General features: G+C 37.8%; 1 protein-coding gene across 1 annotated transcript; it reads right to left on the minus strand.

The window, feature by feature from the left end:
- Nucleotides 1–989: 989 nt before the first annotated feature.
- mtrr (5-methyltetrahydrofolate-homocysteine methyltransferase reductase) lies at nucleotides 990–27,923 on the minus strand. The gene is made up of 15 exons (XM_082183539.1): nucleotides 27,794–27,923; nucleotides 25,614–25,767; nucleotides 25,364–25,517; nucleotides 25,173–25,290; nucleotides 24,706–25,084; nucleotides 24,270–24,383; nucleotides 22,692–22,845; nucleotides 22,439–22,527; nucleotides 22,058–22,238; nucleotides 17,109–17,151; nucleotides 16,421–16,607; nucleotides 15,993–16,111; nucleotides 4,967–5,059; nucleotides 2,017–2,202; nucleotides 990–1,925 (listed from the first exon to the last, which is right to left on the minus strand). Exons 2-15 carry the CDS (start codon nucleotides 25,755–25,757, stop codon nucleotides 1,781–1,783), a joined length of 2,106 nt encoding a protein of 701 aa, XP_082039665.1. The 5' UTR covers nucleotides 25,758–25,767; nucleotides 27,794–27,923; the 3' UTR covers nucleotides 990–1,780.
- Between the last annotated feature and the right edge of the window lie 30 nt (nucleotides 27,924–27,953).

A 27,953-nucleotide genomic window follows, 5' to 3' on the forward strand; every position in this document is an offset into this window, starting at 1 on the left:
AGTTTCATTGTTCCCATAAAATTTCAAGTGCTTGTTTTAAATTGTAAGTGCCACACTTATAAATTCATGACCGTCCCAAATCACAGCGCCATCATAACTCATCGCTGTTCAGTCTGAAAGCTTAGAAACCCTCTTCCCGCTCTGAGACGACATTTACAGCCCATTGGATCCCTAAATTCACAACCGATCCTAAAGGGGTTGTGTTCATAACTTCATAACCTCATGAGGTGATGAATTCTGGAATTATTCTTCCATGATTACATTGTCTCATTAGCCTGCTGACCCTCCGGAGTGTTGACGCGAATCATCGTCTTCAAGAGTCCTCCTGCACAATCAGGGTTTACCAGATATCAGCAACACAGACAGAAAACTCTTAAGTCCTTTACGCAATAACACTCGAGACAAAAGTGGTCTGAGACTCATGTAAAGAAAGGTCATAAGAATGATTAATGCCACCAAACTAGGGAATACAGAAAGAAAACGTATCAAATATACAAACAGCAATGTTGTCAAAACGCTCCCCATTCACATGGATCCACGAAAACGATAAAAAAAAGCTGTATTCTGCTGCCAGGCCAGTAGGTGGCAATGTCACTTTGTAAAGAAACACTATGTGCCTTTAGACTGAACATGTAATATGCATGATGTCACTGTTTTCACAAATTCGCGTTGTTTTAGTTTACACAGAGACCATAATGGTATCTTTTTCAAAAACTTGCGCAAAAAAAAGAAACCCGCATAAGAAGTTTTCTGTTTTTAGTTGAACGGTGTCGTGTAAACGGAGGCAGATCTGAATGGCAGTTGTGGAAGATATTAAGTCCCACCTTCCACCTAGACACACGTCATGAAGACGTCATTTAGAGGGGGAGGGGAGGTTATAGTTTTTGAATAATTACAATGCACATAAAAAACATTTGTAGTGATAAATCATTTATAATAAACACTGCAAGAGTTTCATGGTGACATTAATACCCAAATACTCAATCGCCTTTTTTTATAAATTTTTTACGCATTTTATTTCGGTCTATTTAAGTACAGATATTGTGATATAGACAATTAACATGTTTTCTTAACCTGACAGATTCGAAAAAATATTGGGCAACATTATATTCACCAACTCTGTGGACTGGTATAAATGCTGTGGATACCTGAGATGAATTTCAAACCTAAATAGCAAAATGTTTGTTGGGAAGAAAATTGATGATGCTATACTCTCTAATCTTAAAAAAAATAAAAACTGTTGGAAATGGAAAATACAGAAATGCTGCAGATGATCCTGGATTTGGCAGCTTCTGACAGTTTTCCCATCCAGTCTGTCATGTTTTGGTTTCTCATGTCTAGCGTCCTCCTGTCTGCGGAGTCTGATGCATTATGCATATTTTACCTGAGCTGTATCTAAACCCAACACAAATGGTCCTCAAAGAATGAAACGGTTATGCGGGACTCCTCTTTATTAATTGCATAAAAGGCACAGTTAAACCGTTTTGTCCAAACCCATCTAATCTAAGCGTTTCACCGCACCCTCAGATTATTCTCTAAAAGCCTTGAGACTTAAGGCAGTTGAAAAGCAGTTTGTTAATGAGTTCAGCTATCACTCAATGGCAGCTGAGGTGCATATTTGAATTGAAACGGCCAAAAAAAAGCTTGCACATCAGTCTGTGAATAAGATGCTATTTTTTTTGTGTCCGTGTAAGGGTGAATTCAGGTTGATTGGGACACTTTTTGCCATTGAGATGCCTAGAAAAAAGTGTCCCAATCAAACTGACCTATGTGTTATTTCTTAGCTCCAGATGTCCTGTAGATATCGCTTCTCCTCACGAAGTCCTGCTACTATCTTCATAGCATCCAGTTTATCGAGTCGAAGTTCATTTCCTATGATCTCCAGTAGTGTGTCATTCACATCTTTTGCCATGTTCTTAGCATCCCTGTAAAATCGTGAGATATTGTTTCATTCCTGGTGAACAAAATGTGGCAGTCCACAATAATAAATGGTAAACAATGGTATTTTGTACCCACCCACAGACATAAAGACAGCCTTTGTCTTTAAGAAGGATGCTGGCAACATTTTTAGCATGGAGAAGCAAGTTATGCTGGACATATGTTGGTCTGTTAACGGTTCCCGCTGCATCGGGCTCATCTCTGGAGAAGCACGCGATCAGATGGCTCAGGGTTCCATTATGCACAAATCTCTCCAACTCCTCTCTGGAAAAAAAGCAGTAATGTGCTTATAACTGTGTTTCACTGTTATTTCATCAGTCATTGGTTGTTTTTGCAGTGGTTAAGCTAAACTTATGCATTAAAACATGCAAATGGTACAAATGGCAAATTAGATTCTCTCAGATTTTGCAGTGGTTAAGTAACAACAATGGAGCTCATTAGTGTGTTGCATTTGAAACTCAACTTTTCATCTCCCTCATCCATCTGGCAAGAAAGTTTATAAAACCTCAAGGCTTCTGCTGTAAATCGTTTTTGTAACAGCTTTTATTTCAGCTCTGAATAAATGTTTGGGTGCTATTTCAACCAAAATGAGAGATGGACAAATGTGAAGTTAACGGACAGGGTCAAGCTGAAGGTTTAAGCCACTTTTCAGTTGATTGCTCTGCTTGTCTGTTATCTCGAATGTTCATGTACATTTTTGGGTGAACTATAGCAAAACACTTTTCAGGTATCTACTATAGATTTCCATCAAAGCTAAAGAGAAAAGGAGGCTGACTGAGTGAAATTTAAACAGATGGATGAAGCAAGCGTTAGCACACATCTGAAAAATAGCCGTGTTTAAATGGATCACAAAAACCTGAGTATTGGCACGTACTCTAAATATCACCATTTAAACAGAGTTTCCAATGATTTGAATGCAAAAGAACATATTTTTTTGAAGCTTCTAAAGAAAATCTTGACTTCAGTGACTTAGAAAAGTAATAGCACATTGAGTTAAGTTGTGCCGTTTAATATTTTTGTAGAAACAGTAATACACGCAATACGTTTAATCAGGATTCTTTGATGAATAGAAAGTTCAAATTAACCATTTTTATTGCAGCATATATATTCTGTAAGAAAACCGCATAATACAAACTATATGATTACAGCAGGTTAACTAAGCAAAGCCAAGAATTCACCATCTAAATTATGAAATTAACAATCAGGTATTTTTATTGTACATGCTTCATGGCTTTGTTTTTTTAAGGTTTTTGAGTGCATATGCATTTCTTACGGGGTCCATCTGGGAGCCACATCCATCTAAACTGGTCCAGGCAAGCTGACTTTCTGGTCACAGATATTGAATATTTTTGTTTGTTTTTTTAAAACAGACTTGAGTGATCCTTTGTCCTTTTTCCAGAATCTAAGCCACCCGCTACCCCTCCTCATGTAATCCAAATCCATAAAAACAAAGAGACTCATTGGTGATGGAGGGGCTAAGACAAGTGTTCTTTGTTTCAACAACAATGATTGAAGCTGATTTCACCCTTTTAACACTCATATAAGTATCATGTTTGATTAGAATTGATTGCAGACGCCTTGTTTTCTTTAGCCGACTGCCTGATGGCCAGCCTGTTTGCTTTTTGTGTTTCAGCGAGTGCTGAGTTTTGCTAGCCAGGTTCAGTCACTTTCTCATCTCAAATGCCACTGGCACTTTCTACTTTGCTCATTAAAGCATAGCAGACAATGAGGGTGTTACACTGAACAACACAAAACTCATTTCATTGATTGGGTTAATCAATGCAGAGGGGGAAAAAATTATAAATGAAACCAGAGTGCGGACAAACATGAATAAGACATTTTAAACAATCCTTTGATGTTCAGGAGCAGTGAAGGCAAAGATAGATTGAAATGGTGTGTCAGGACCTAGACTTTGAATCTTGTTTTTATTAGCTCTTGTGTCAAGTAGAGCCAAGCACGGATACACCGCTGTGTGCCGCCCCTCGGTCACAACACACACTTAATACTCACCAATCCAGACACCAATGTCATTACTCAGGACCTTGCGTATGAATTATGACTATGTGCCTATGGGACAGCCAGACCCCAATCATCTTATATAATGTCTCGTATCATATGGCCCATACTCTCAGAGGGAGCACTTTAATTTCATTGCTTTCCCAATCATTACTCTCAAGGACAGTGCAACAGGAGCCTCTGGCTGATAGCAACCAAGAGGAGACAAGACGCCAAGAGCCTGTGTAAAGCTGGCAGATCGAGTGAAAAATACTCTCAGGTTGCAAAGGGGGCAGGATGGAAGAATTGTTGTGTGTGTCTGTCTGCACTGCAATTCATTTTCTAAATGTAATTTTTTTTTTCTTGTTTTCCAGTGAAAAATATCTAAACGTACATAAAACAAAATAACTTTACCTGGGAAACAAAACTGCATCAGAAAATACTGCTTTTTAGAGATTATCTTAAAATTAAATGTACTTTTCTTAGCCTATTTTTGTGTGTGTGTGTGTGTGCGTGTGTGTGCGTGTGTGTGTGTGTGTGTGTGTGTGTGTGTGTGTGTGTGTGTGTGTGTGTGTCTTTAGGATATAACTAATAAAATATAAGTTGGCAATAGGGTAAATTAAGTTCAAGATTTTTTGAACACCACTCTAATAATAAACACAACTGCTTTAAGTACATTTATATCTTTTTAAAGGGATAGTTCACATAAAAATAAAAATTCTGTCATTAATTACTAACCCTCATGTCGTTCAAACACTTAAGACTTTCGTTAATCTTCAGAACACAAATCTTTTTGATGAAATCTGGGAGCTTTCTGTCCCACAGATAACATCTACGCAATTACCACTTTGACAAAAGATCTTCATTTGTGTTTCGAAGATTCGATGTCTTACGTGTATGGAACGACATGAGGGTGAGTAATCAATGACAGAATTAAACATTTTGGGTAAACTGTCTCTTTAATGCTGTTTTTAAGTTTATTCTGGAAAATAAGACTGGAAAAAGAGATTAAGAAATTTGCGAATACACTCACCTGAAAAGAAAGTCTTTGTCTTTGTGGCGACATCCAAAAAAGAGCCATGTCTCTCCGAAAGTTGCTTCCTGGTTCATCTCATGTTCTTTCTCTCTGTCAGGTCAAAACAGTATTGCAAAATTGAATATAATGCCTCCATAAAATGAAGTGTTATAACTAACAGAAGGACTATTATAGAATAGCCTCTATTTAAAATAGCCTCTATTTATTTTTCATGCTGATGATATCTATAGAGCTGGATGGCCAATGGCCAAAATGACCTAAACTTTACCAAATCAGTACTAAAATAAATAACGCAATAGAAGTCTTTCTGTAGGTTTAATAATACAGAGTGCAGACTCAATGGACCACTTGCACTGAGCTTTGTGACGCACTTCCGTTTGGAAATAGTAAATCCCACTTATTTCCGGTTATGTTTACTTTCAATGTACTGTGGTCAATGAGTTGAACAAACGCCACCTAAAATAAGTGTCCAAAGACCCACATTTATTCAAGTTCATCTAAAAAAACTGACATGTTTATTATTCTTAGACAGTCAGTATGTTTTAGAAATGAACGAAGGGCAAGGAAATGCTGCTGATAATCTTAAAATGGTCAAATTAGTCGATAATTTACCTGACTGAACGCTTATTACAAATTTTATAATCTTCTGTATTTTTTATAATGATCCAATTCATAGTTTCACGATAATGAAACCATAAAGTAGCATGTGGCGTTTAAATACTCTTTTAACTGCTGCGTTACCACAAAAACACAAAGTCACTCTTTGTAGAGAGAGGACGTTGATATTTATCTGGATGGGTTCTTTAAGAGCAAGTCCTCCAAAAGATCTGGCTATGTTCCCAGAATTCCCTACACTAAGGTGACATACAGGTACCAGTCACTATCTGTACCCTGCACCTGCTAAAGGTTGACAGGCTTCTCCAAAGAGATAAAAGAGAAGGCTTCGCACAAACACAATCTAAACAGTCTTTGGGCCCTGGAAAAAAAACAGCACACTGTCTACTCCACTGCATCTTTACTCTCCAACATGATAATAGAGGAAGAGATCTGTTAGAGATGCATTACACAGGCCAGAAGCAAACTCCAGTGTCTACTCCTTTAGCCATCTCATCTCAGCCAACCTAAATAAAGCATTCAGAGAGGTATTAAAAGAAGTGGAATGTAGAAACACCCAAAGGACTTTCAGGGTGAGATGCCCTTCATCGTGCTGATATCACTCAAAACACTGCAGTGAGCAGAGTTTCAGACACTAAGCTCTCCCCATCTGCTGAACATACAGTTTAACTGCGATTAGACTACTAATGAGCCACAGTGTGGACGAGATGACCACAGGAAAACAAAACAGAGCTTCTCTTCAAACATCTACAATCTGTTATTTTTCATTTCATGTCCTTGCCTCAGTGACCCATCACATGGAATGAACAACTGGCAAGCAAAGCAAAACACTCACTTTTGAGTCGTGCTGTCAGACAGTTGTTATTGTGATGCATCTAGATTTAATTAAGTGGCATGTTGAGGAACGGGCAGTCAATAGAATACTAATGGTTTGTTTACTGACTGATGTTAATGAAATAAAACATGCATCTTTTTATACTCCAGGTATATGGATGTTTTAGAAGTTGTGTAACATCAATAAACAAAATGATGCCTATAAATTAGATGCAAATAAATCATGTCCCTTGAAGCAAGTCAGTTGTGCTTGGATGGCAGCCATCTTGGTAGGCAAGTACACAAGTACTTCTACTTGAATGCTGAAAGACCAAATTATACCTCACATAATTCTAACAATTGTGACTTTACGACTTACAATTGCGAAAACTTCTGAAAATTGCTAATTTAAAATCACGATCAAAATCTGAATTTCAAAATAAGTTTAAAACCTCACTCTGATTTTGCATGTTTTGATTTGTCCACATTCTTGTTCAAGAAATTACAATGGCTGTAGCATTTATATCACCAAGAAGTGGCCAAATATTAAATGTTTGGCCAATATTAAACAAGGATTTGAGCTGTAAAGTGCAACAACAATCAAAAGGCACCGGCACCCTCTGCAGGCATTTGCTATAATACGTAATGTACACAAGTTAATTATTTATATTATGTATATTACATTATGTATTTTGACAGTGTTGTTCAATAAAACCATATGAGAACTTGCTTTTGATACTTAATTTTAACCAATTATTATTGCCTCATTGTTATTATTTTAAGTCATTTTAAAGGCTATTGTTTGCTTAAGTCTATTTTTATGACCACAAAAAAAATTAACAATTAATTGTCAAAATAATATACTGATTACTCAATTACCAAAATAATTGTTAGTGACATACCTCACAATTACAACTATTACAACTCGCATTTAAGACTTTTAAGACCTCAAAATTTTTACTTTATACTTAAGTCATGATTATTTCTCACAATTGTGACTTTATACTAGACTGGGTAAACCCAGCCTGATCTGTCGGCAATTTGATTTCTTCCTGCAGCTCAGGCTGGAAAGCTGTACATTTATCTCTGCTGCTTCCTTTACAAATTTGCGGGAACCAATCACAAGCTGGCTTATCCACTTGGCGCGCTAATGGTGGGTTTAATCCAATCCAATTCCAGAGCCGTTACGGCTCTGTCGAATTCCTTTTAACCTCGCGACGATGCTCAATGGCTTCTTTTTAGCTAACAAATCGCTCGAGTGGGTGTAAATACCACTAACTTTCATGTTTTTTTTTTTTTTGCATAACCTGCAAAAATTGCTAAATTCCATTGCTGCTTCTGCAAACCGCTGATCAACACGTTTGGTTACACATTTGCTGCCTGGAGTTTTCACGTTGTTCTGCAAAGTGTGTCACCTGGATCATTGGTCTGATTGGTTGAAGGACTATCCAATTGCGTACAGAGTAATTTGAACTATGCCCGTTGATCACACCTCTTTTGCAGTAGAAATACATAGCAGACTCCCCAGACCAATGTTGAATCTTAAAAGATTGAGCTTGGTCTGGTGATAGCCAGACTAACTTTATACCTCACATTTGCAACTTTCTCAAAATCGTGACTCAATACCTCACTGTTGCAGCTATTCCACAAAATCATGTAGAAAAGAATGGGCTTCCACACAAAATCAGCAATATAATCTGGCAAAAATTATACATTCTGGAGCAAATAAACTACCAAAAAGGCAACTGGCTCTGTTAACTGACCCTTGAATTCCTACAGCTGCCAACTGAGCATTAATGATTTCTCCCATTCATTTTGCTATGAGTGGTTTGTCTGCACCCCTTTATACAGCCTCTGAAATAAATTCTCTACTTACTAGATTTCCTAAAATACTCAAATATAGTTACACAAACAATTACAGCCACTAATTAAAGGGTAAATGAAACAGACAATTCATGGGCAATGCTCTTCATTGAGAGTAATCACTTTATGCATTCGTTCGATTTGAAATTTAAATAATAAACATAACCAAACACAGCCTGTCACATCCATTTCCCTGCAGTTCCACTCTGCAGGAAATGATATTTTGTGAGACAGGGTTAACGTTTTGGATGCTTCTTTTGGTCACGCCCACCTGCTCAAAGCTTGGCTCAACTGAGTTTGGCATTTGAACAAATAGAGGGTCCACAGTAGAGCCATTAGCATCTGGGAGTTCAATATCCAATCTGGAAATGGGCTTCAATAAACTAGCTTTAGTGGAGCTTTATGCTGCCCCAGAGGGGCCGGTACCAATATGAAAAACCTGGATTCCATTTTGTAACACCATGCAGACCAGCTCCCCTCCTGAATACAAATCAACTGTACTGCGACATCGAGGACGACATATCCGCATCCCTTAAAAAAATGACAGCCAGCAGTTGGGTAGAATAGGAGCTAAAGCAATAGCTGGTACCTTTTCACATGTACAATGAAAGTGAATCAGTGGCCTACTCTGAACATTCGCCTTTATAAATCATGCCATGAAATCCTCCTTCTCACTTTCCTCTGAGACTATGCACTGCATTGTGAAGGCAAGGGACATATACGTGATATCAGAGCTAATCGTAGTCACTCAGAATAACATTCTCTGACCTTTGAACGGCACACAAAGTGCGAACAAAGAAATGGATGTGCAAAAGCATTTTAAGCCCCTTTCTGACATTTAACCACAGTTTTACTTTTTCTGCAGAACATACAAGTGAACTCAAATGTTTGGGCTGATTGCCAGGACATTGGTATGTTGTCATGTTTCTATGTGGTTGCTAAGGTGTTTTGGGTGGTTGCCAGAGTTCCGAGTTATATTTATTTAGTGCACTGCTATTCTGGATGGTTGCCAGAGTGTTGTTAACCAAATGCTACAGTGTTGTGAGGAAATTTAGTACGTTGCTATGCAGTTGCAACAGTGTTCTGGTTGCCTGAGTGTTGCTAACCAATTGCTATAGTGTTCTGCTATATGCTGGCTAATCGTGCCACAGCAATAATTATGTATAGTAAGTCTTCAAGTCTTCACCTTAAATAGTGCAAACTGTATGGGAGCGGTAATTTTAGCAATTTATGGAAATGTTTGTGTAAATGCATGTTGGTTTTATCAGTCCTTTTTATTGTATTTATTGACTTGTTTTAACTCTTGTTCTTAAACATCTTGTGCATTTTAGTACGCTACAATTAGTAAGCAGGAAAATGTGTATTTAAGGCAGCCGTCACTAGAGGAAGGAGGATTGGGGGATGGATCATGGTTTTTGAGTGAATTTGAACAAGGTTATTGTAGCGCTGCTTGAACACACTGAAACTCTGGCCTCATTAGTTTAAAGGAACACGCCGACTTTTTGGGACTTTAGATTATTCACCATATCCCCCCGAGTTAGATAAGTCCATACATACCTTTTTCATCTCCGTGCGTACCCCAACTCTGTCTGGCGAAGCACTGCTACTTCTGTGGAGTGATTTGCTCACAGCACCTGAGAAGCCCCGTGGTGAGGAGCAGAGAGTTTGCTCAGAGTTGGAGTAAATCACTCCACAGAAGTAGCAGTGCTTCGCCTTCTGAGAATATAGTTCCCAGTATGTATACGGTTAGAAGATGGCTGTGTCTCATGTGACCTTTTTATTTGTACAAGCACAAGTAAATAGGGAAATGTTGGCGTTATTTTGTCACTTATTGGGAGCAGTATGCTAGCTGGAGCCATTTACCTGCAGTCTTTGTGCTAAGCTAGGCTAGCGGTGGGTGCATCAGACAGAGTTACAGCATGCACGGAGATGAAAAAGGTATGGACTTATCTAACTTTGGGGGATACGGTGAATAAGCTAAAGTCCCAAAAAGTCGGCGTGTTCCTTTAAGAAGTACTGTTTTAGTACATAACAGTTCTAGTTTTTAGAATTTTTTTATTGATTACCTACCTTTTCACAGCTAAAAGTATTCCTAATATGTTGGACCTTTTATTGAACATAGCCTACTTTTACCTGTTGAGACATGCCTTCATAAGCACCATCCGAGTTGTGTTTGTGATGTTTGAGTTGGGGAGGTGTGACACGCAAAATTGGCATATGCAAGGTTGTTATATAGCAAATGTGCTTTATTTTTGTAATTCTGCTAGCTTCCACTTGTCGCAGAAACAACTTCACCTATAATTTTTGCTTTTGTTTTGAAGGCAGTCTTATAGTTTTGTTCAATTAATTCTGTAGATGTCAAATCCTTTCTGCCTAAAGCTCAATGGCAGCCTGCAAACAGATGAATTGGCTTTGTCCTTGTGTGAGATTTTTGCCCAGTCTCCCACTTTCTCCACAGCACAATACATTTCCGGCTGTCTGCCTGCTGCCATTGATTTACAGATGAGGAAAATCGAAGCATCCCATGCTGTTTGCTCCTAAAGAGGAAACGCAGAGCTTTGTGACACAAACAATGTCCTGCTGACAGAATGGTGATCGTTATCTTTAATTGAAGGCTGGCATCAAGTGTAGCTGTATTTAGGAGAATCTCAAGTTAAGAACCGCATTGAAACAGTTCAACAACACACATGTCCATGACTAATCGCTCTTGTATTCTTGCACATTTGCAGATCCAAGAATATGTTTTTGTATTTCAGAATAGAAATATGTAAATTGCTGTCATATCATTGTCTTACAACTGAGCAGGCATTTTACATAATAATAACTGTGATATAACTAACCTTTTTCTTACTGTTAACAGACAGTTCAGAGAAACTGATTTTGGTTATGTTTTAGGTAATATTCTTCCCTAATATGTAGGGAATTTTGGCCACTACCTCACAAGATGATATGCATTGTGATGCATATGTTGTGATTCTTGACTCCAAAGTGTCACAAAATCATAATTAGATTTAAATTTGCTGTATTAGTTTAAATGGTATTGTGCAGTTTGCTTCACTTTTGTCCAGTAGGCACACAATAATAATAATGCTATTTTTATTAATACTAGAAAATACTACTACTACAACTAATAATAATTTATTATCCACTAAATGCACAAAAATATTAAAGGAATATTATAATTTTTTAAAAACTTAAATACTAAAAGAAGCGAATCTGTCATTGATCTGTGGCTTGGGGCCAAACCAAACATGCTCTGCTGCATGACTGCCTCGACCTTGACGTTTCGAAAGGTGATGTGGTGTTTGAGGACAACTTTTGTCATTCATCATTAATGTCTCATCCCACTCTCATCGTCCCCCAGACATATCTGAAACATTCATCAACCACGTTCGGCTCGGACACTAGCCCCTGTGATTACCTGTGACCCTCGTGTCACTTACAAACTATTAGTGTACACACACAGCAGGCATCACATCACCGACCGGCCCTGCACCAGGGCAGACGGCTTCATTCATATATAGTCCTGGCGTGTCACTCTTCATGGGCCCCTGGCACAGAGTATAAATCACACACACTGAGATGACAGGCCTCCACAAGACACCTTTACAGCCAGATCCTGAATTTATGTCCTTCTTCATTGTAACACCAGGGTCTTCAGAAACACTATTAGGCATCACAGATAATGTGACGGAGAGCAGGTCAATAGCACATTTACACTTTCTCTTCCTCCTTCAATCCTTTTAGATTTATCCTAATCACCCTAGAGGTGTTTTATGCTACTTTTACACATGAGAATCAATAAACTTCCTTCCTCTTTTAAAACCTGGTTTATTTTTTTGAAGATGTGTGATAATGTTGTTTTTTTAACACTTACTGCTCTAGGGAGCATGGAGAGCTACCTCAAATAAAGACTATCATTTTTGTACTGACAGCCATGTTTGTGTCTTTACAATGTGTACAATTTAATTAATTATGCTAAGACCTAATGTAATAAACTCAGTCTGTTCACTATTTTAATACATTATAAAATTATATAATTTTCAGCATTATTACTTCAGTGTCACATGATCCTTCAGAAATCATTCTAATATGCTGATTTGGTGCTCAAGAAACATTTCTTATTATTATCAATGTTGAAAACAGTTGCACTGCTTAGTATTTTATCTTTATGAATAGAAAGTTGAAAATAGGAGCATTTATTTGAAAGAAACAGAAGAAAAGAAAAGTCTGAGGCGTCTGACACACACAAAGAGCAGACAGTGACAGGGAAACTGAGCGTGTGTGATTAACTGCATCTGTCCTTCCTCAGGTCAAGTCATACATTCGTGAAAAAATCCGTTTGCCATCAGTTGTCAGAAGTAGTAGTATCTTTGTCATAGTATCTTTCACATTTAAGGGTTCAATGTATTAAATCAATGCCGTTGATCTCTACGAAGTGAAACGTCAGCTTCAGCGTCGATTGAGGCTTGTGAAGTGGCGTTCAAAGTTAAATTAATTTCAACACCTTGTTTGATTCATGAATGAATCAGCATTTTTAAGCCTGCAACTGACAGCCTGCAATTACAGGGTATGTTCAGTTTTAAAGTCTTGTAGGCTCTTTAAAAAGCTAAAGTATCCTAATATGGATAGCGTTTTGCAGAAGCTACTTCAAGTGAATTGAATCTTCTGACAAAGGTGGTTAAAACTGCATCAAAAATTATTGGGGTTCCACTGGAATCGCTCCAGGACATTTATTGGAAACGCAGCACTGGGAAGACATTGGGTATTATACAGGATGTTAGTCATCCGGCACATAGTCTCTTCTCCCAACTAGGGCTGTCAACGAATATTCTAAATTCGAATATATATTCGAATAGTTTTAAAAAACAGAAATTCGAACGTGAAAATTAATATTCGAATCATGAATTTCGAATATGGAAAAACACGCCCGCGGAAGCAGAGGCGCGGCTGTCTGCTTTGCGAGTGGGCGCGCGCGCTGCCTGAGGGACAGGTCACACCATAGACATGTATAGAAAGGCTAGATGGCTCAAGGCAGAGTCAGCTGTGTCGTCACTTGGCGGCCATCTTAGGTCAGGAGACTGCGCTGCTGCTCCCTGCTGCTGTGGACGGAAGGTGAGTGACATACGCCAACTAAAATGCTCGTAACTTGCTGAATTCTTGACGGATTTACAAACGGTTTGGTTTATTACAAACCTTATTAACGTGGCTATGATTTGTGCTGATGCCGTTTGTGGCTATAATTTTTCACAAGTATGCAGTTAAATAGCCGCATCCCTGACGTTTATGACACACCAAGCCGTTTGAAAGTTTAATGTTATAACTGGACGAGCGGTCCTGTCCTAAGATGGCCGCCGTGTGACGTCGTCGGGTCCCATTGGCTCTCAGCGCCGGTAAGCTATCTAGCCTTTCTATACATGTCTATGGGTTACACGAGTCGCACTGTCTAGCACAGCGTCACTGCTGAAAGTTGACAGTGCACTAAAAGACAATGGAATAAATTGCCGTCAGTTTTTCCTTTTTTTTAATACAAGCACCAATAATGTAAGTAGCCTTTTTCTTTTTTAATAGCACTTTTATTTTTTATGAACCTCAGGGTAAAAGTTCTTTGTTGTCACATTTCTCGGAATTGTGTGCCTCATTTTATTTAACGTTAAACAGAAAAGTTCCATGTTTACCACAGCACAGCTCGCTCGGAGCGTTCAATGTCGGTTCTATACTGTCAAACTTCAATTAATGTTAATAAATTTGTTTCAATCACTGAATGAAGCCTGCTATATTTGGGACAAGAGTCGCGACCTTAAATTGCTAGCACAAAACTCTTGATCAGCACTCAACATGTGCTTATTGTTGTTAATTTAAACCGTTATGCGCAGAGAGCGTGAGCGCGAGAGAGAGAGAGAGAGAGAGTGCCTGCGAGTGAGCGAGACGGAGGTCTGCGGTCTTGGCCATTTAGTTTATTTACTTGGTTTTGTGTTGGTAATACATTGTCAAATATGTTTAAACTTAAATTAACTACCTATACAAGTTATGTATGTCTCTTTGTATTAATTTGTCCTGTTATTGACGTAATGCGCGTCATTGACAAAATGCGCAACCTGTGCTGCGTTCCAGTCCACTTTTAGACACGCACTTGCGAACTTCCCTAAGCACTTCCCCTTGGGGGAATCCCTGCCGCCATTTTTAAGTGCGTTCCACTTCGTGAAGTGGACGAGGGAAGTTTATATGGACAGACCCTCGTTCCCTCGATTTTGACCGAGGGAGCGAGTCTGCTTCAAATGTACACTTCAGGCACCTATATGTCCCACAATGCAGTACGATTGTGACGTCACCACATATCTCATCTAATCACCACCACAACAGACTACTCTATGATATATTAATAATATATATTTTTAATTTAAAACAACCCAAACACACCTATAAACATTTGGATGCTGCATTAAACAAATTCTTAAAGGGAAAAACTCTACAGCTGATTCCAAGTGATCAAGGGCTCAGGACGTTCCAATTCAGCCCATTGCAGTTTCCGCCAGTAGTGAGCACTCGCAATGACGTACATCCGAGTGAACGAGACGGAGGGAAGTTTGCGAGTGAAGGGCATGACAATTTTGGACTGGAACGCAGCCCAGATGTTCGAATAGTTCGAATATTCGTGTGTTTTTTAGAGGGAATATTCGAACGTCATTTTTGAGCAATTTTGACAGCCCTACTCCCAACTCCCATCAGGGAGACGGTTGCAGAGCATCCCAACGCGTACATCACGTTTTAGGGACAGTTTTTACCCACAGGTTGTAAGGCTACTGAACCATAGTGCAAGAGGAAGGAGGGTTGAGGTTTGAGCTGATGTTTTAAATTAAATTAAATTTTTATATTACCTTATTTATTGATTGGTGCTGAGAGAGTGCTAAGGCACATTGTATTTCATTGCTGTGGTACTCTGTACGAATATGCATATGACAATAAACTTGAACTGAACAGAAGCTCTGTTTTTAAAGGCCTTTTAAAATGTTCATTGTAAAATGAATATTTGTTGTGCTTATTTAATTCTCAATTAAAACAATTACAACATTACTGTAACCAAGTCAACAAAAAATAAAATAAAATAAAAAAATTAACAATGACAGTCAACAGAGAGCTTACATATCACTTATGTAAAGCTTGAATGATTGGGATCGGTATTGGCCCATCATGATGATAAGAAATCGGTAGTCAGTATCGGCTGCAAAACTCCTGAGCATCCCTACTTCACAGGAGTGCCGAATTACAGAGATCATGCAAACATATCCACATCACTATGATCAAATGCTTTCTTAACTGCTGTTTTCTCACAGCTGTCATTTTTGTTGTGTGTTTATTTTGTTAATGTGAGGACAGCGGGAAGCACATATTTACATATCCATCTAAACGCCTCAGCAGCTGCGGGATGCTCACTAACAGTTGTAACTTGTAACTTTTTCTGCCTATTTTAAGATTTAAATCATTTGCATTTAGTGTCTTTTAAATTTTTTAACAAAGTAGTATAGATTTATAATATTGTCAAGTTATGGGCTATTACATGAACATGATTACCAGCTTACTGATATCAGCAGAATTTTGGAGTTCACACAAAAATGTTGCATAGAATTTCACACTGCACAACACTGATATTACTACTTAAAATTTCATGACAACTAAAATATGTCAGGAAAAAAAGGGTGGAAAAAAGCCTTGATTAACCTTCAAAATGTACCTTTGTTGAAGAAATCCAATGAAGGGGGCCACACCTGTCCCAGGGCCCACCATCACAACAGGAACAGAGGGGTCGGATGGTAAGTGGAAGGTGCTGTTTGGACGAGGTCTGACATGTACCTGGACGTGACATTTAGATCCAATCAATTCCAAGCGGTGATGGGATCGCCTATATTCTGTAATCCTCCACACATCTATTTAACCTTAAACCCAATTCCATAAATTTTGTAGATAGCATCTAAACCAAAAGCTTTTATGTTGTTGTTGTTTTATTCTGCTGCAAGGATTAGTACACTTTCTCCGGAGCTTATTTCTGCCCAGCTTTTGCCTCAATCAAACAACCCAATTCAGCCAAATCCTCCCAGGGACTGTGAAAAGCTAATTTGGAGGTGAACGGGCTCGCTAATGTGTAATGCCTACAGTGCTAACCTTCGGCAGGGCTGATGTGCCTAGGCACTCTGAAGCAGGTACCGTCCCAAGGGGCTGCAAGATTGAGGAGATGTGATCAACCAGCCAGCCTGTGCACAACCCCGTCCTCGCTGGGTGCTCGGGACATGCAGGGAACTCCACAACATTGAACACGAAATGAACTTTCTCAGGGTGCTGAAGGCTGGAGCTGAGGAACGAGACAGAAAATAAGAGACTAAGTGCTAACAATCTAGAAACAACCCTGAACATGAGCAAGTCGGTGGACCTCATTATCTCTCTCTTAATGGCCTGCCTGTATCGAGCCCTGGGGACCCCTGCTGACCGGACTTTAATATTTCATAGCCCTAATGTTTCTGTGTATTCTACCAGCATCAGCGTACTGAACATGAGACATTAGTGTAGATGCCCGACCACTTACAAGCCAAAGGAGATGGGCAGAAAACAAATGAAAGTGGCAGGCGGTTCTGAAAGGAATGTTCTTTGCATCCAAGGTTTGACTTTGATCACAACAAATAAAGTATCATCAAGCAAGATTAAGTGCCACATTGAATTCATGTCTGTCTATAATAAACCACACGACATCAAAGGAGGATAGAGACCGAAATAATGACCTAAAACCTGGATATGTCTCTGCTTTAATATGTGTGTCCAAATATAAAAAACAGGTGTTTCAAACAAGGTCTCTTACCTGGCAGCAGAATAGGCTCTGGGCTGAAGCTTTGGCAAGTGTTCTGTAATAAAGCAGAGGAGAGATCAAAGATGGAGATGGCATTGTGACCTTGAGGTTATTCAACGGTGCCTTGAGTTTCTCTTTTAGGGCATCCCTTCTCTGTTACCCAAGCCTTTTGAGTTTATCTATAGAGAGCCAATTTCTCAGAATAGCTCAATTCACAACACAGTGTTTAATTTAGTTGGTCTTTTTTAGGACAATCTTGATGTTAAAAGCAAGTACAGTACATATAATCAATTGAAAAGTTAAGAATATTTGTTTTAAAAGATACTAATAAAGCTACGTGTAAACCAAAATATCATATAGGCTAATAATTCTAGGCCAACAATAGGTCAATCATTTAGAATTTGTTTGCATTCATTTGGTTTCCAAAATCTCCCAACAGCCAATGGATTTTGAACATATAAACTATCTTAATATTCAGCAAAGAATCCTAAAACATTTTTTGATAATAAGTAGAAATGTTTTTGAGCACCAAATCAGCATTTTAGAATGAGTAATAATGCTGAAAATTCAGCTTTACCATCACAGGAATATATTACATTAAAAAAAAAATATATATATATATATATTCAAATAGAATAAGAGTTTATTTTAGTTATAATCAGCACCCCTGTCATATCAGCATAGCTCATATCATTGACTACTATTACAGATATGGATGAACTGATATTTCTGCTCCTTTTTGTCTAAAACTGCCCAGTGGCCCATAGAGAAAACAGGTGAAAATGTGAACAGGCACAATTTACCATTCAACGACAGAATCTTCAACATGCGGAAAAATGGGCATGCATGTGAAATTATACAGGTTTAATTGAATCTGATTTAAATGCAAATGATGATGGATGATATAGACAGAAAAAGAACAACTGAATTACACACTCACTTAAGACTCTGGAAGCATATCACAGTCAAAACTCTTATATTAGAGTTTCCTAGTTGTGCCTTAAAGTCCCAAACCAAAGAAGAAATCCCGTCCTTGGTTATTGACACATTAATTAAGAGGGTTTTCCTATTCTTAATGCAGAGGCTGTGAGGGTATTTAATGCAACTGCTCATATTCCACAGAAGACATTTTTTCTACAAATTTTGCAGTAATACCAGTTGCAGGAAGAACATACTGTAATCGCTTACAAAAATATTACAATGTTAAAAATGTATAATACATTTGTTTAGTTATTCCAAACAAATGGTTATGTGTGTTTAAATTATTATTTTTGAATTTGGTTTCACACAATAATATTAAGTTCAGTGCATTACTAAGTTAAGACCTCATACCATTAGTTCCATTATTGCAAAAGGCTTTTTTACACTGAACAAAATGTCCCTTGTTAAAGGGATGGATTACCCAAAAATGGTATATTTGAAATATTCTTTCAAATATCTTATTTTGTGTTCAGCAGAAGAAGAAATGTATACAGGTTTGGAATGACATGAGGGTGAGTAAATGATGACAGCATATTCATTTTTGGGTGAACTATCCCTTTAAAAGCAAATAGGTAGTGGTTTCTCTGCTCAAAAAAAGTGTTTAAAATTCCCCTTCATCAGTCAACAACTGACATACAATTTTCTCCAATTCGCTGAAATGATGAATCAATTTGAAAATGTTCATTTCAAGCACACCATATGTGGATGCCGAAGGTCCACAATATTATCAATTAATTACAATCAAACATTCAATACAATGAGCAGCTGTTGCAATTACAGCCTCTCGTCAGCGCAAAACAAATGCATCAAAAAGGCACATGGTGTTTTGGTGAAAAACTCTGCACTTTAAATGTCGGAAAAAGCCTGAAAAAGCCAGGAGAGAAACAGTTTGACTGATGACAATGATCTTACTATCAAGAACACACCAGTGCAGAGTGATTTTAGAAATAAAATTAATGTGCTGTCAGACGCTGCTGAACCAGCATCTGTGCCATGGAGAATGACCATGTTAATCCTTAATTTGCCAAAGTCGCAGTAATATTCATGCAGATTAAAACTTTACAAGTACACACATCCAATGCAACAATCCGCATAAATCAGTGAGGGTCACTGCATTATGATTACCCTGCAGTTCGCCATATCTAAAGTATGCTATGCAATAATAATTTCAGCTATACCAGCTGTTTCTCAAAATCAAGGTGACTGCACATTTCTCACCTTGATGGATAATTTTATTGCATTTCACAGCAGAGGCTTACTGTACAAAAAAAAAAAACTATAGATCCACCAAATATTTTTAGAAGATTTATATAAGGTTTATTTCTACAAAATATCACCTTTGTATTGTCAAATTCAATTACACGGCACAGTGATTTCTTATACAGTGTGCAAAACCTATACTACCAAGCGGACAGCAAATTATTAAAAAAAATTTTACAGAAATTAATACTCTATTTGGAAAGGATGCATTAAACTGACCAAAAGCAACAGCAAAGACACTAATAATGTTGCGATTTATAAACAAAAAATAAATGCTGTTCTTGCATTGCATCAAAGAATCCTGAAAAAATGTATCATGGTTTCCACAAAAATATTTAGCAGCACAAGTGATAATAAGAAATGTTTCTTGAGCAGCAAATCAGCATATTAGAATGATTTCTGAAGGATCCTGTGACACTGAAGACTGGAGTAATGGCTGGAATGGCCATCACAGGAATAAATTGCATTTTATTCAAATAGAAAATAGTTATTTTAATTTGTAATAGCAGGGCTCGCAAAATCGCCTGCCCGACGTCCCGGGGCTATATTGTTTTCCATTCGGGCTACCAAAATGCATAACCGGCCTGCCCGACGGGCTATCTGAAATACTGTTCGTTTCAGTCTTGTTATAATCAGATTCAGCGCGTTCTTCATCTTCAATCCGCAGTGGCTCCGAGCAGAGCGCACGTCAGAAACAGAGGACAGGGTGTGTGTGTGTGTGTGTGTGTTCATCTGAGTCTCATTGGTCTGTCAATGTCAGAATATTTGAGATGACCAATCAAATCAAAGTAGGCGGGCTTTATATACACAGAAGCTTCTGAGCGCGAATTTGAGCAGAGCGACTCGCTTCAGTTTACAGTCAAGTGCGAGATAAGATGTAAGTAGCTAAACTAAACATTTCATATTTGACAGTTTTTTAGGTCATAAATGTGAAACGAATGACAAAAATGATCAGACAAACGAATATACTTTTGTCGAATTTCGCCATTTTGAACTGAAAATAGGCCTATGTAACGTGACTAATAATTAGTTTACTGTCATTGTGAGGGGACATTAACAGAGCATTAACAAAGCCGTTTTCATGTTGGGCACAAGATTAATAATGAATGTGTACATGTTGAGAATTAATATACAATTTGTAGCCTTCAGTAAATTAAAAAAGTTCAGCTTTAGGAGGGGAAGAGACAGGGCAAGATGAGACTGAGAGAAAAAGAAAGAGTGATGGATAAGAAGTGAGAGCAGGTATTGACAAATAATCTACTGCCCACTGACGTTGTTTTAAAGCTATTTCTTATCCTTTTTTGGCCTTAAAATGTCTTGAAATGGACATATCAGAGAAATAAAAAAAATGAACCCCCTAATAACCTTAAATGCAGGACCTCTTTGATTATAAAGCCCTGTCTACGGCCCTGTATTAGGAATAAGATCAATAATGAATGTGTACCTAGCTTTCCTAGTAGCTTTCAGTAAATTAATGCGTCTGAGAAAATGATTCATAAATCAACCTATCAGATGACCCTATGCTTCACTGACAGACAAAAATGAAAAGCCTATATCAGTCAAAGCTCAGCTTTAGGAGGGGAAGACAAAGAGAATAGGAGTGTGATGCTGATGAGGAGAGAAAAATAATCAGCTGGCCACTTACATCCATTTTTTTTGGCCTTCAAAACATCTTAAAATGCACATATGTAGATCAGAGAAATCTAAATTTTCTCGGGGGTGCCCCCGAACCCCCCTGACTGAGTATGAGTGAGTATTAGACCCAGATTAGACCCTAAACTAAAGTGTTACTTTTTTTTATTTTTTTATCATACCCTCATTGGGGGCTGAGCCACAGACATGACTGATTCATGTTCCATACTTGTCACACACATTTCAGTTCAGTTAGAACCAGATGCATATTTGTTGATATTTTGTGTTTTGAAAAAGTTTTTGATTCATTGTTTTGACTCCTAACCAATTTTCTACATTGAAAATAGTTTTTTTATCTGGGCTAGTAAAATTCATTTCGGGCTACCAAAATCTGAAGAGTGCCTGCCCGAAGGGCTACCAGCGATTTTGAAATTTTGCGAGCCCTGAATAGTATTTTTGCAATAGTACTGTTTTTACTGCATTATTATCAAATTAACACAACCTTGGTAAGCATAAGAGACTTCAAAAACATTTTCAAAAAAACTTGACCCCAAACTTTTGATATGGTTTGTGTCAAAAGATTGTTTTTGAAGAGCAATCTTATGTCTTTATATAGACAAGCACATTGTTCGCAACTAACATCATCCACTCAAATTGCTGAACCCAGTAATAACACATTATTATTTGTTTCCCCTTAAAGTGGCTCTGAAGGCCTTGAATATAATTAATGGGATGATTAGTTATCTTAATTGACAGCCTTCATTTTTAGTTTATATTTGATGAATTTATCATTCTCTTTGTGTGCCCTAATATGCTTTGGTTAGACTCTCAATACAGCTATAGCAAGGTTTTTTTTTTAAGAGGCTATACTTGCAGTTAAAGAACAGTATTTTGCCTTTAAAAGGCGAGCAAAAAAGCAAAGCTGGACCTCTGAGCCGACGTTGTTTTACTGCCACCTGGTGGTACCGACACTGCAAACACTTCCAAACATCAAGCACATTTACCATGCAAACTGCATATGCTGATATGAAATGCAGAAAACATCCCCATTCCAGGAAATTCAAAGCAGATCACATGTGTTTACTGACCGAACAGGAGGCTGAGCGGAGGTAGGCAGGATGGGAAGGCCTGAAGGAGATCCAGCACACATACGTTGCTGTCCCTGATAAAGCTGTTGTAGTCTGCTGAGCCTTCTTTGCTACACAGTTCCAGAAGCCTTCTTTTCTCTGAACTGCTCCGAGTGAAGTCCGCCAACGCTCGCACAAACGCCTGAAAGCACAAGAGAACAGCATAACAGGGTCTGTCCAGGAACTTCAAACTACAGTCCAATGAAAGCCAATCAAATCATCCCCACCGGTACATCAAAAGCACTGTTGCGTATAAAGTAAGCGCTAGTGCTAAATCAAAGGTTTAGAACTTCAACAGCACAGAAACTATAAGATTAAATAAGGTTAATAACACAAAATTACTTTTTTTGGAATGCTCCTTATCTCCAAACCCCAGGTGAGAATAAACTGCAAAGAGCTGTTCTGTGGGATGTGAAGTGGAACCTTTGCTGCTGTAAAATAAAATAAAAACTGGCTATGCATTTATACAACATTTCAACAGTTCAATCTTAATCTAGTTCTCTGAATTGTGGGCAGAATACATTATTTTATCTCTTGCACAGTTTGAGGAAAATGTTCCCGGTATCACTGATCGTGTCAACAATGGCTGCAATACCTTTCTTACTGCTGTTTTTAAGCAAGCTGACTTGAACGGCACAATTCCTTTGCATTTGCAGATCCAGTCTGAGCAGCAACTCTTCAACTTCACTAGCTCTGTTTGGACAGAGAATATCAAAGGAGTCTCCGGGCTGATAAGCAACATCCTGCTCCTGGAGATACAACATTTACATTTACTTAGAGACCAAAACAGAGGAAAACATAAACATGACTATTTGACTGATCCAAACCTGTTCTAAACTAAACTTTTAAAAAGGCATTACTGCAGTTATAGGCGTATATAGGGGTAATCTAAATGTAAAATTGGATGTCTTGAGCGTGTGTGTGTGTGTGTGTATATTTTAAAAGTTTGGGGTCAGTAAGATTTTTAATGTTTTTAAAAGAAGTATCTTCTGCTCACCAAGGCTGCATTTATTTGATTAAAAATACAAACAAAAACAGTAATATTGTGAAATATTATTCCAATTTAAAACAGCTGTTTTCTATGTGAATATACAGTAAAGTGTAATTTATTCCTGTGATCAAAGCTGAATTTTCAGCATCATTACTCCAGTCTTCAGTGTCACATGATCCTTCAGAAATCATTCTAATATCATGATTTGATGCTCAAGAAACATTCATTATTATTATTAATGTTGAAAACAGTTGTGTAAATTTTTTGATGACTAGGAACCGAATTCCAAATGATGAATAGAAAGTTCAAAAGAACAGCATTTATCTGAAATCTAAAGCTTTTGTAACATTAAACACTACCGTTCAAAAGTTTGGGGTCAGTAAGAATTTAAATTTTATTTTTGGGGGAAAGAAATAAAATAAATCAATACTTTTATTCATCAAGGATGAGTTAAACTGATCAAAAATTACAGTAAATACATTTATAATGTTAGAAAATATTCTATTTTAAATAAATGCTGTTCTTTTGAACTTTTTTATTCATCAAAGAATTTTGAAAAAAAATTGTACACAACTGTTTTCAACATTGATAATAATAATGAATGTTTCTTGAGCATCAAATCATCATATTAGAATGATTTCTTAAGGATCATGTGACACTGAAGACTGGAGTAATGATGCTGAAAATTCAGCTTTGATCACAGGAATAAATTACAGTTTAAAATATTAAAATAGAAAACAGTCATTTTAAATTGTCATAATATTTCACAATATTACTGTTTTTTTTATTGTTTTTTATCAAATAAATGCAGCCTTGGTGAGCAGAAGATACTTCTTTTAAAAACATTAAAAATCTTACTGACCCCAAACTTTTGAACGGTAGTGTATATATATGTATATGTATGTATATGTAATATAAAAAATATTTTAAAAAATTTAAAAAATAAAGTACTTATGCAAATTATTTAGGCAATTTAGAATAGAATTGTATTATTATTTATTAATTTAACGGTATTAAATGTATTCTATACATTTCTTTGTTATCGGTCATAATTATAAACAATTATATGTAAATACAAATAATTTGTTAATTATTAAAATAATTATCAGCTCATTTATATCAGCCAGAATTTTAATATTGGTGCATCCCTACTCAAATAAACATGAATGAATATGGACTTACCGAAATATCAAGCTCCAGTAAGATGGAAGATTTCACTGCTTCATCTTGAGTTAATTGAACTGCTTTTGAAATGGACACTTCATGATAACCGTCTTTACCAGATGGGACTGTCTCCTGTGAACGGGGGGGTTTTATTAGCACAATAATAGACACAGTTAAAGAAATTATATTGTATATCATACCATCTATACCAGACAGTGTTTTTCAACCTTATTGACTCAAATGCCCCCCATTGTCCAACACAGTTATTCAAAGGGCGTGGGTGCATATGTTTCTAAATCCATGCTTACATAAATTGTTGCAATGATTTAACGCAAATGGTAACAGACAGAATTCAGATATTCTGTTTCTTTCTCGTGTTTCATGAAAAAAGACCCATGGTATTTAAGATTAATCTCTATACTCTATAAATGTTGATTTTCCATGAAGTCCATACCCCTTCAGTTGACGCCTGCTCCAAAACAACCTCAAGATATGAAGGGGGAAGTGCAGGAACTTTAAGAACGGACTCTGACAACGGTGGAACAGATTGCTTCAGAGATGCAACCAAAGTGGTAGAGTGAGTCTCTGCATCACTGCTGTCAGATGTAACAGTTTTCTCATTTTGTGAGTGTACTTCACTCAGCTTCAAAAGATGAAGATCAACTTCTAGATCTGACTTGTTTTTTTCCTGGCCGGATGCATTTTTAAGATTATTGTCCTGTGTACAGTCACTACGGGCAGCGTCCGTTTGATTTGAAGCAGACATGCCGGAGAATGTTTTTTTCAGAGCGTCCCAGAGTCCCTCAATCCAAGGATCCACCACTACTTCAAGTCTGGAAAGAAAAGAGTCCCAGAGTTTGACAAGGCAATATATCAGAAAATCGAAACTTTTTTATATTGTTATTCAACGTTCATGCTTACCCAGTGCCGTCATCTGCATGCCCAGTGGCATAGAAATGTTTAGCACCAAGTCGCTGCAGAAGGCTGTCAATGGTCTTGCCTCCGTTGCAGAAATTTGCATAGTTTGTATCTCCTAGAGCTGCATATATAACAGCATTAAAAAAGTGCTGATGGGTAGAGCTCATGCTTGCACAACAGAAAGACCATCTTACCTAACAGTGCATAACGCAGATGGGAGAGGTGGTCGTGCGGCAGAGATTTATTCTTGATCTTTCTTACAAACTTCAGAGCAGTGTCTGGAGGATCACCATCACCGGTTGTGGAAACCACAAAAACAACTGGGCGGATTTCACTGTCCACGTTGTACTGGGGATGCATGGGAATGCACAAGTTGCATCAGTCAGTTCTGATATGCGACTGTCCCAGATTTGATATCCATGAAAGTAATGGTAAGAAACATACCTTGTCCTGTTTGCTCAAACAGCTGATGTCAGCTGTTAATCCATACTCAGCTGCTTGTTCGCAGATCTCTTCAGCTATTGACTGAGCCTGACCGCGCTGAGATCCATACAGTATCAAGAAGCGAGCTGCAACTTCACACGGCATATTATCATAGCTGGACAAAAGGAGTTAAGATGTTGAAAATCATTTCTGCATGTTGTGAAAACACTCTTAGAAAAAGAAAAAAAAAAGGTACAAAAGCGGTCACTGGGGCAGTACTCTTTCAAAAAGTTCACCTTTGTACCTTATTTGCCCCTAAAGTGTGCATAAAAGTACCTAATGGTAGATATTAGAACCTTTTGAAAGGGTACCGTCTCAAAAGACTGTATATGATCCAATTCTATGGTTTTAAGTATCAAGACATAAAAAAAATCATCTGGTGTTAGCAGGTCTTAAAATGAGGTTAATACAACCTCAAATGAACAACAACACATGACATATTACACAGTGTCATTATTTATTTAACAAAATGGAGAAGCCATGTGTGACAAGCTAAGCACACCCAATGATTCATTTGCTTGTAGAGACACTTTTAGCAGCAATAACTTGAAGTAATCATTTTCTGTTTGACTTTGTCAGTCTTTCACATTGTTCTGGAGGAATTTTGACCCGCTCTTCCTTACAACGTTGCTTCATTTCTTTGAGGTTTCCGGGCATTTGTTTATGCACAGCTCTCTGAAGTTCCCGGCACAGAATTTCAATCGGGTTGAGGTCTGGATTTTGACTGGGACAGTGCAACACCTTGATTCTTTTCTTTTTTAGATTAGCTGGTGTGCTTGTGATCATTGTCCGATTCGATTGCATGACCCAATTTCGGCCAAGCTTTAGCTGTCGGACAGATGGCCACACATTTGGCTTTACAATACTTTGGTATACAGAGGAGTTCATGGTCGACTCAAAGACTGCAAGGTGCCCGGGTCCTGTGGCTGCAAAACAAGCCAAAATCATCGCCACTCCACTCCACCACAGAGCTTGACAGTTGATATGAGGTGTTTGTGCTGAAATGTTGTGTTTGGTTTGCGCCAAACGTGGCGCTGTGCATTATAGCCAGACATCTCCACTCCACGCCTGTCCAAAGGACATTGTTCCAGAAGTCTTGAGGTTTGTTCAGATGCAACTTTGCAAACCTAAGCCGTGCTGCCATGTTCTTTTTAGAGAGAATAGGTTTTCTCCTGGCAGCCCTTCCCAACATGTCAATTTTATCCAGTCTTTTTTCTAATTGTACTGTCATGAACTTTACCATTTAACATGTTAACTGAGGTCTATAGAGTCTGAGGTTCAGTTCTTGGGTATTCCGCAATTTCTCTGAGCATTGCATGGTCTGACATTGGGGTAAATTTGCTGGAACGTCCACTCCTGGGAAGATTGGCAAATGTCTTGAATGTTTTCCACTTGTGAATAATCTTCCTTACTGTACAATAATAGACATCAAATTGTTTGGAAATGGCCGTAAAACGCTTCCCAGATTGATGGCAACAATTGCTTGTCTAGATCATTGCTGATGTCTTAACTCCTTGGCATTGTGTTAATCTTAATATACACACCTGAATGCTTCAGACCAGCAAACTGACAAAACTTCTGGTCAAACTTCTGATCACACTTGCTGATGCAATCAATTAATCAAAGCCATTTGATTACCCTCTTCATTCCTATCGAAGCAGTAAGTTAGGTGTGTCACACATGGCTTCTCCATTTTGGCCTAGTTTTTATTAAATAAATAATTATACGGTGTAATGGCATGTGTTGTTGTTCATCTGAGGTTGTATTTACCTAATTTTAAGATCTGCCAAGGACCAGATCTTTTTTTTTTATGTCCTGATATGTAAAACCATAGAATTCAATAGGGTGTGTTTTCTTTTTTACATTACTATATTTATATATTCATACATATGATGTTTATGGAGCAAAAACATAATCTTTCACATGTGTAAACTGGAATTAAACAGCTCCGATCATGTAACGTTAACTATTTACATAAGCCATGTGACAATGCCAAAGAAATCAAAACAGCCTGCTATTTCATTACAGTTGACAGTGCTATGTCAAATACATCAACAACTCTTTAGACTATCCAATCATCGAAACAAATGTCTGTCACAAATATCAAATGTGAGCGGTGGGATTGAATTCATAGTATTTACCTTGAATTTACAAATGACAACTCCAGCCGCGTCTTCGGTCGAGAAACATTCTGAATTCCTCACTTTCATGCTTTCATAAGTATGAACTGGTGGACCAGGTAACCGGATACCACGTAACTGTGGACTCGCACATGGCCTTGCAGAAATAAACTATTTGTAA

The sequence above is a fragment of the Leuciscus leuciscus genome, assembly GCF_965113295.1.
Source record: "Leuciscus leuciscus genome assembly, chromosome: 11".
NCBI classification, from domain to species: domain Eukaryota; kingdom Metazoa; phylum Chordata; class Actinopteri; order Cypriniformes; family Leuciscidae; genus Leuciscus; species Leuciscus leuciscus.